At 43.0% G+C, this 10,200-nt stretch overlaps 1 protein-coding gene across 7 annotated transcripts in view; it reads left to right on the top strand.

Annotated features, from left to right (window-relative positions):
* The first annotated feature begins 4,248 nt into the window (after positions 1-4,248).
* RBM33 (RNA binding motif protein 33) overlaps positions 4,249-10,200 on the top strand; it is a 105,747-nt gene continuing 99,795 nt past the window's right edge. For 3 of the 7 annotated variants that reach the window (XM_055806914.1, XM_055806915.1, XM_055806911.1), the window contains exon 1: positions 4,249-4,504. In XM_055806914.1, coding sequence (XP_055662889.1) covers positions 4,477-4,504 — 28 coding nt within the window. In that variant the 5' untranslated portion in view covers positions 4,249-4,476. The remainder of the gene's footprint in view (positions 4,505-10,200) is intronic. The other 4 variants (XM_055806910.1, XM_055806912.1, XM_055806916.1 and 1 more) reach the window with 2 other exon arrangements.

The following is a 10,200-nucleotide window of genomic DNA, read 5'->3' as shown; positions in this document are numbered from 1 at the left end:
AATGAGACATCTTAGACATTTTCCACTATATTCTGAGTCATTCTTGAAAGGAAGGACTGCCTGACATTTGTCAGCTTCACCCCAAGTCCCCTGCTGCCCCTGACACCAGATGGCCTTCCTGGTGAAATAAAGCAAAGCTTAGTTAGTGAGACTTAGAGAATCCAGACAAATAATTGTAAATTAAATGATGTAATAGGTTTATCACTTGGATTCCTCTGGTGTGTCTTGATTTCTTTTCTCAAGATCCCTAAAATATATTGCAAACACTGGGGTCCAGGGTAATACCCATGCTTCTGCACACTGCTTTCAGTTCAGAACCCAAAGCTATAGCCCAAATGCCCCTGCAGCCAGTTGGAGCTGGTAATGATTTATTTATTTTACACTACACTGCAATGATATACACGTTTTATTGAGATTTTGATCTTTGTGGGTGACCAGCTTTCTAGGGACTTCACACGTGACACATGAATAACCCAGGTGACAGACTGTTTAGACCATTTCTCAGCACACAAGCTCTCCTGTTCTCCACCCTAATGGCTGTTTCAGGGGTCCTTAGATCACACTGCTCTGAAGAAATGACAGCCGAAATAAGATGCATCAAGTGGATTGCAGACAATAAGGCAGATAAGCTGCAACAAGTGGATAAATAAGTAACAATGGGGGAGGAAACGGAAAGAAAAATTACAGCAATGACAAAGTCTGTCACACATGGACACTGCATGCTGCTCTGAAACCATGGTCAGTCCAGAGGCTGTAACACATTCAGAATGTTTTCTATTAAAAATTCATCACACCAGTGTTTTTCACATATTTTAGTTGTTTTAATCCTCATACCATTCTCTTTCCTGAAGTAAGATATTTATTAATTGTTAAAGTCTTTCCCATTTCCTATTCTGCCTTTGCCCTTCTGGGCAACATGCTCAAATGGAAAGAATCTTTCACCTGTGTACATCTTTTAAGAGATACTGTTGCCTCCTAAGATTGTTGCCACTGCCATTTGGTCATAAATCAGGTCCAGCAGCATCTACAAGAGAGTGAATTTGCTTTTGCACCCCTTATTTGTGCACTTTAAATCCAGATTTTCCTGTCAGGTGTGATAGAGCATTTGCTGCATCACAGGATGTTGCTGCAATAACCCAAGACCTGTTCAGTGTCTGATTTTGAGAAACTTGTCTGAAGACAGGCTTAACTTCAAAGGGAAGATGGTGCCTCGGAGTTAGATGTCACTTTGAGATGTTCATCACAAGAAGGTTATGAGCCAAACCCATGACTAGACCACCCACCTGCCATGCTATGAAAACTTCAGTCTGGTTTCCCCAGACTGCAATGAAAGCTCAGAAAGAGGTAACCGCGGTTAATAAATAAACCAGAAGCACATTTTCTCTAGGGAATTAGGAGCTACTTGCTGTTGATAACACATTTCTTAATACCCTCGTATTAATTTAATGTGTTTAATGGAATTAAATTTGCAAGTCTGCTTTACTGGATTTCTGACTGGTGATTTTTAACTATTTCAGTGTGCGTGCAAAAATAAATAAGAATTTAAATAAAAAACATAAAAAATGAATGTGCCTACTCCAAAAATAAGCTATACAGTATTTTGGAGAAAAAAAAATTAATATCCAAAACCAGCGTAAACAAAACTGATAATGACTACTGCAGTGGAAACAGCTGAATGTAGGGAAGTTAGGACACAAAAATCTTTACCAAAAGATTTAAAATAATCAGAAAAAAAAAGTTTAAATTATCCTCCTCAGCTTGGAGAGGGAAACCTGAGGCAGCAGATGCAAGGCAACCTGCCCCAGTAATGCAGTAAGTGAGTGCAGATCCAGGATTACAGGTTTCTTGAGCTCTGCCTCACTTATTTACTTAATCCTCTTGCAAAACAATCTGTTGCATTCCCAACTGCAGCTGTATTTGCTTTGGAAGACACTCAGGAAAATACATTATTTATGCAGAATTTCCCAAACTATTTAATAAACTGATGATGATTAGTTCACACAAAATCATTTAAATTCATGGATTCCAGAGGCAGCAAGTATGTTAACCCTCATTTACAGAAAAGACAGGAGCATACTTGCATTTTATAGCACAAGTTAGGTAGTATTGAGAAGAAGTTGGGAGTTTTTTATACAGAATCCAGAGCAACTATAGTTCCTGGAATTTGAAAACTCGTGGAAAATCCTGAGTGAAGGTGAGTAGAGTCACCATACCTGTCCCTGTCATCATAGTTTAGGTCCCTATTCCACACCTGCTGAGGTTCAGACATCTGGGAATAGCCGGATTTTTGTACCAGATCTCTGCAAAATGGCTGAAGGGTCTGTGTATTAACAGAGTAATAGTGAAATATCCTGTTACTCCTCTTTAATATTGAATTAGTGTGTTAAGCAAATGGTAACTTGATTTGTGTTTTGACTGTCAGTCAGGGAAATCAAATCAGCTACTAAAATGAGCAAAAATACAGAGCATAAAATACCCATAAAATACACTCTTCTACATATCTGAATGCCACAAAGATGGCCATTGTGAATGCTTTTTATGTTCAACATTTAATTTCCCAGCCTCAAACAGAAGGGATGCAGAGAATTACTAAGAGGAGAGCTGTGAATTTTAAGAGGCTGCTGCTGAGGCTTGCTGAGTTTCATCCCACATACTTCTCCATCCAGCCTTTAAAGGGTTCAAAAACCTTCCTCCCTTGCCAGGAGATTCTTTTTGTGTTGCAAACCAGCTACCCAAAAGAAAGATCAATACCAAGGAGCAATCAATGGCTGAAATCCTGGCCCCACTGAAATCATCCACATCAGGCAATCAGAACTGGACTGATGGGCTATGTATTAAACTATCAGCAAGCATTGCCTACTGATGATCTATTTCCTAAATTAAAGTCTGGGTTTGGTTGTGAGTTTGTAGGAATTTGTAAAGAATAAATCTCTAGCTCTGTACAGTTGTGAAGAAAACCTAAAAAATGAGACCAAATGCAATGCAGAGATAAGTCTGCAGGGAGCCTGGAACAAAGTGACATGAGAACTTCCCTATTCTCATAGCGAGGGTTTTAATCAGATAATGCCGATAATTTAAATACTAACATTGTTAATTATTTCCATGAGGACTTGTCCACTTGGGAAGTTTTGCCGTTTACTTGAACTAGTCTCGTTATAGTACGCTCCATTAAACCGTTTTAGATCAGATTTGGCTTCTTCACAAGTAGCGCAACCTGAAAGTTTGTTTTACATCAAGGCACAGTTTTATATCGCGTTTAACCCAGCCTGTGCAGAATGCCACAAGTCCTGATTCCCTCCCATTAAAACTCAGAAAAGGTGGAAACTCGAAAGGAAAACTCTTCTTGGTGAATTACTTTTCTGTGGTATCAGAGATCCAAACCGATCTACTCTGCAGCCACATGATCACTAGGTCCGCTGAGGAGAGGGTGAGCACATTGCTACAGTCAGGAGGTGCTCAGAGAAAGGACTAGTAGAAAAGGTCTTTTAGCATGCAGTGAAACTAGATTCAAGATGTTATGACACTGAGCCTGTGAAGGATGTACACAGATGTAGTTTGAGTGGAAAAGTGTGAACTACACGGCCTGAACTGCTTTAGTTTATGCAAGCGTTAACTGCCCTGCACACTTAAAAAATGGAGCTCCACATATCTATCTGACATAGCCCAAACTGTCCTGCCAGAGACATCTACAGAACCTCAGCAGGGAGGTGTGGGAGTGCTGAAAGGCAGGGCCTCTTTCTCCCCATCCCACTCCTCACTGCTTGTGCCGCCGCTGAGGTAAAGGTACCGCGGCTGCTGAGGTAACGGTGCCTCGGCGCGCAGCCAGGCCGCGGGCAGCAGCCTCCCTCAGGGCCGGCGGGCCTGCTCCCCTCTGAGGGGGAGGCTCGGCCCAGGCACCACCGCCCGCCCACAGGGCCCCGGGCAGGGAACGGGAGCCCTCCTGCACGCTGCCACGGCCCCTTCCCGCAGGCGCTGCGCAACGCGGGACCCCAAGGGCAGACGGACCCGCCGTCCCCCCCCCGCCCCACGCGCACGCGCGCCCCCGCCCCTCCGCGGCGGCACGTGCTGCGCGGTGGCACATGCGCACTCCTGCCCCGCCCGCCCGGCCGGCGCCGCCGGGAGGAAGCCGCTCCGCGCGTGCGCGGGGGGCCTGACGCCATCCGGCGTGCGGGGCGCCTGGGCCCTGGGTAACCAACCAGCGGCGCCCGCTGCCCGCCCTCCCCGCGAGGGTGGGACCGGTCCTCCGCCATCCCATGATGCAGCGCGGGGGCGGCGGCGACGGCGGCGGTGGTGGCGGCGGCCGCCATGTTGTGGTAGTTTGTTGTTCTCCTGTGGCGGGTGCGTGCGGAGGGGCGGCAGGAGGGGGAGCCGCCGGGCGCTGAATCCGAGCCCTTCCCCGTCCCCCCGCTCCCCGCCGCTCCTGGGAGCGGCACGGCGTCGCTGGCGGGAGCCGCCGCCTGGGCAAGGCGAAGAGCCATGGCTGCCGCCCTGGGAGGAGGCGCAGGTGGGTGCCGCGGCCCCGGAGGGCTTCGCCCGGGGGCGGACGAGGTTTCGGGGCTTCAGGGCCTGGCCTAGGGGAGCGCGGCTGGCTGCAGCCGCGGCGTGAGGCCTGGCTGAGGGCCGCTGTGGGCTGCGGGGCCTTCCTGGGGCGGTGGCGCCGCCGCCCCCCGCCGCCTCTCGGTCTCCCGCCTGGGTGGGGGTGGCGAGGTTTGCGTGCTCGGGAGTGCGGGCCGGCGCGGATCGGGGGGGGGGCCCGCGCCCCCGGCGGGGAGCAGGAGCTCCCCTGGCACCGCAAGGCCCCGATGGCTCCCGTCTTGCTCATAGGAGTCGGCGTCGTGCGGTGACGGGAGCTGTTGTGTTCCCTTGATAGGGCCGGGAAGGGGCAACAGCTTCCTCACTCACCACAGATGCGGGACCTCCGCGTGGGATAGCTGTATTTATTTAGAGACATTAATTACCGTAATTTTTACAGCTACAGTGTGTGACCTGTTTGAAAACTTACCTCTCATCTGGGGAGTAGTTATAATTTATTTTATAGGCTGCCCAGAAGCAGAAGGTCTCTCTTGGAAAGTGTGAAATAAAGCAAGTGCTTGATCCCAGGATTCTCAAGGCACGCTACTGCTGCTCTTTTTGACTAAGGACAGTTCTTCTCACAGCATTTTAAATGACAACTCAAAACCCTGCATGGTTCTGATAGGTGTATTAAGCACATTTTAATATGAGAACATTTGGTTAAGTGATTGTAAGAAAGACTTGCAGGGGTCACATTGCTGTATTACAGAAAGATACACTTAAGAGAACATGACTGTTTCTGTTGCTGTGGGCCTTGCTTTCTCTAGGAATAGTTTTGATAAAGCATGGTTAGAGTTGTCAATAGATCTGCTTTGTCCTTGTCTGTACAAAAGTTTGTGATTATTTTAGTGTGATTTTTCTGTAGGTAGGTGTCATGGAGGTGTGGCTTTGTCCTAGTGATCACTCACCTAAGTGGTCACACTGTTTGCTATTGTTAGCTTAATGAGTAACAAAGTGCATAAACACAAATTTCCTACTAAAGGTAAATGTTACAGAAAATTTGCCAGGTTTAAGAGATGAGTTTGGAAAGAGATCTAGGAAGAGCACCACCGATTGGTAAAACAGTAAATATTTTAATATTTTGGGCATTGTTTTAATATATTGCAATGTTTAAGTTATTTTACAAAAATCTTGGTGCTAGTTTCTGTGGTTCAAGTCAGTTAGAAGTGATGTGGAAGTAAACTTAGCATGCATGTTTTGTCTTTGGAAGTTTTTTGTAGTGTTATGAAGACAGAAAGTATCACTTTTGAAGCATTTTGCTTCTTGTGTTTTAAACTATACTGAGAGTTGAATGAGCACGCTTTCACGTACAAAGGTGTGTGTAGCAGACAACCTTGAATCAAGTGGTGAAACTGCAGCTTCAAGACTATTTTTGTTGTTGTGGAGTACTGCTTCTGACTAACCACGAATTAGGATCCCTATGTACCAAGTCATTGCCAGCCGTTTGTTCGGCGATAACACTGTGCTCATCAATAAATGGTGGCCAATTAAATATGATCCTTGCCCTGTATAAACAGTGTTTCTTTAGTCTAGGCAATCACTGTGCAGCACTTGCCTGAGTGAAAAAAAACCCCAGAAGTGTCACACACTTTTGTCCATATGACTAGTCAAGGAAAATGCCTGGCTGAAGCTGCTAAATACACTTCTAAAAGCTAGTAAAAAAGCGTGGTACTTATAGGAAATGGTGTATGCAACTCTTTTTGGAAAGGGACTGCTATCTAAACTTTAGTTAGTCCCATTAGTACTAACAAATGGGAAAGAAGCCCAAGACTAAGATGCTATTTGGCTTAAATGTTTTTGGTCAGTTAAAGTTTTAACTGGAGGAACTAATACTTTGGATTTAGTTTTTGGATTTTTCTGGGGGAGGGAAATTCTTTAACATACAGAGGAAACGGCGCCCTAGTGTTTTCTTAATACAAAAAAGGCTCTAATGACTGGTAAAGTAGTACAAAATAGGTCTTGGAAAATACATGGAATGTTAATTTGATGACGTTGCAGGGTAACAGTTGACAAAGTGAGATAGTTTTCACTTTGAAGATGCAGATTAAAGTTTAAATCTTCTCTAAGGAAATGTTGCAGGGCTGAAAAATGAAATGTGAAATGACTATGTCAGCTGAATGTTTAAATATATTTAATGGAAGGAAGTTGACTTGTCTGTTGGACAGCATGTGTAGACTCATTGCCCATTTATAATTTTTAGGCTCTTGGGGAAATACTGCCTTGATTCATAAAAATAAAGTATTCACATGTACTTTTGTGACCATATATTTGTGTTGGTGCAGCTAAGCTTTCTAAGGAATAAGGTAAAGGCTCTTGATGATAAGTTTCACAAACTGGAAAGTTTGCAAGTGGTGGTCTGTGAGATCTCTGGGAGTGATTCACAGCTTCATATTCACAAATGCGTTTGCTATGCAGCCTGATTCAACTTGCTTCCAATTCTATCGGAATCAATGGCTGTATTGAAACATGGAAGTTCAAGGTGGGTGTGCTAGTGATAGTGAGGGCCTTCAAGGGTTTATAGTTGCTCATTAGTCCATTGATATGGTTAAGACAATAGTGCCCAAACTTTGCTTCAGGCTTTCCTATAAACACATAACCGGAGCAAACACATTGCATGCTAAGTGACGTGATCTTATTTAATGGGTGGTTACAAAGAGGATGGAGGTTCTGTCTTCACAAGGAAACACACGGTGAAGGCAAGGGGCAATGACCACAAGTTGCACAAGGAGAGGCTTCACTTGATTAAAGAAAGACTTTTTTTTTTTCTTTTTTTTTTTTATTACAGTGAGAGCCTCCTCAGGGACATGATGGTGTCTCCATCACTGGAGGTTTTCAAGATGCAGTTGGACAGGGTGCTGATAATATGTCTTATCTATGCTCCCTTTCCTACAGAGGGTTGGACCAGATGGTCTTTCAAGGTCCCTTTGAACCTGGGCTGTTCTATGATTTGGTGATCATCTGTTTATGCTGTAACATAATGACTGTGTTGTATAGGTGCTGAAATTTTTTCTTGCTATTCACTGTGCTCAATTTACAGCTAGATTTTAGTCTCATTTAGGGAGAGATGGTTAGAGAGTGAACAACCCATAGCTAAAACAAAGCAAGGAGCACTTCTTGATTGTCTGCAATACTGAAGTAAAGGAAAACTACTGTAAAGTTTCTTCCTTTTGGATTAATTAACTTCTGATGAACTTCAGAGGTCTAGAAGACTTTGAGTGTAGACATCCTTGGTGTGTGAATTGTGATAGGGGGTGGGGCAGAAGAGGGCCCCATCTATACATGTCTACTCCATATTTCCACTGTCAGTCCTGTACCAAGAGTAGCTGAATAGGTGTTTCTCTACCTCTGAGTCCGTTACGTCATTCTCCAGTTTGAACTTAAGGGGTCATCGGTTTAACTTTGTTTTGACTAATCTGAGGGCTGCTGTTGTGCTCTTAGCAGTGTAGTAGCTTTAAAGACCTCTTGTGAGGCTGTTGATACAAATTGGGAAAAAGCTTATTACTGCTAGCACAGCAAGCACCCTTCCCTGTGTTGTGGGTCACTATCCAATTCAAAAATGTAGTAAAAATTCTCCAGTGTGGTAATTTCAATTGAATTTTGTGTGCTTCAGGCTATTCATCAGCAGCCTACAGGGACTGGAAATAGATTCTGCATTGGTGCCTAGATGAGAGTGGGTGGAGTACTGGCTGTATTTGGTCTCTGGGGGTATTGCGTGCCACTTTATTAAGGGAACTGATGCAACTGGTCACTATAACTTAGAGTTGTATTGGATATGCACACACTAAAACTACTGTAAATGTCAAAGGCCTGTAGAGTTTACAGTTCATGAACTACAAATATATGATCATGGGCTATTGTGCCAGCTAAGGACTAGTGCCAAAAACATTACTACTTGAATGAGCGTGTGGCAGGCAGATTTGCTTTAAAAGCATAGCAATTTTTAATCTCTTTATGCATCTTTGACAGTCTTTCACTGAAAGTTGTGTTCTTCCAAATGTTTTCTCATTTCAGGTCATCTAAATTAAATGTAGCCTTAGTATCAAGGCTTGGTTTTTTACAAAACGATGCTTTATTGCATCAAATGCTAAACGTCAGATTTTAGGTCACACAGAACTTGTGATCTAATTTATGATTATGTGTTGACTTGAGTAGAAAAACTCTTAAGTACTGCGATTGGTCCTGTGTTTGATTCTGCTGTAATGCAGCTTCAGTTTTAACTATAACTTCTGGTGGTTCTGAAAGATGCTGGAGAGTTTCTGGAGAGTTGCAGTTTCTCATCAGTGTCCAAAGCCATTTGGGAACTGAGTTCATGTGGATTTCATTTAAAATCTTGGCCTTCATTTACTGTTCAGTGTTTGTGAGGCAAGGAGTGTGGATGGCACAAATGTTTTTCCAAAGCAAATATATTTTCAAATCCAAGCAGACTTTGGGAATACTGTTTTGTGGCTTGCTGGTTTGGGGTTTAGATGTAGTGTTTTTTAAAAAAAAAAAAAAAAAAAAAAAAAAAAGTACTGGTTCTTTCAAGCAGTGGTTAGAGAACTTCAGTGCCAGGCAGCATGTCGTAATTAGTTCTGTTCTTATTGCTAGTGACTTGCTTTGCATCATGACAAACTCTATTAATAAAGTTAGTATTGAGAAGATAAAAGAATTCATATGTAGAAATTAGTTTTTCTACATTATTTCTTTGAGGAAGCTAAACTCTATACTGTAGGAGTGATTTGGAAAGAGAACATGAAATACACTAGTTGAGCATGTTATGCAATTGCTACAAATACTTAGTCACCTCATACTTGAGGTTTCTATGACTAATTGTTTACTAATACAAAGACTACATGATGTCTGTTCCTGAACAGATAAACTAAACTGTTGGTGTTTGAGTGTGGTTTATTTGTGCATGTGTGTTCTTGTGTGCAATGTGGTGGTAGGAGTGAATGTGATTTTTACAATGGGATAGAGAGCTTGATTACCTGTAATAAATGGGACTGGATTCATAGTGTGCTTCGTAATGTGTTAGGTTTACGTCACGGTCTCAGGTTCAGGAGTTCCTGTTGGCCTTATGTTTTTACTACTAGATGCTGTTGTGATTTGTTACCAGCAGTTTTCATTGAGCTGGTGTTAATAGTACAGTTACTTTGCCAGCTTGTGTTTTAGACATGGCTGTTGCTCACAAAACCTGTTGTTCTTCTGTATCACATAGCAAGAGGTACTGAAATGCAGTTCACTATTGGGCAGAAGCATAGGTCTGTTTGTAAAGGGTATACTCTGTTCCTGAAGATCGAGGCTTTATAATACTTACATATTGTGAACCCTTTTGCAGTGAAATATGAAGAGAAGTATTCTGTAGAAATAAATTATTACATAAAGATAAGATGGTAAGCTGTTTCTAATCTGGAGACTTGTGCTTGAAATGCTGTCAAGTTGTCATGTTGAGTGTTTTAAATATGATACAGGGGAATGGGATAGATCAAGATGGATTTGTTATATTCAGCTTAAAATCTAAGCATACAGAAAGTAGTGTTTTTTCATGTGGTAAATTACTTTTTTCCCTCTAGTTTTCTTTTTTTTTTTTTTTTTTTTTTTTTTTAACTGGAATAGCTCCCTTACCTTTTCTGCCCAAAAGCAGTGTAG

This window comes from Falco peregrinus, chromosome 5, assembly GCF_023634155.1.
Source record: "Falco peregrinus isolate bFalPer1 chromosome 5, bFalPer1.pri, whole genome shotgun sequence".
NCBI lineage: Eukaryota > Metazoa > Chordata > Aves > Falconiformes > Falconidae > Falco > Falco peregrinus.
This window is presented reverse-complemented; position numbering and strand designations above follow the sequence as displayed.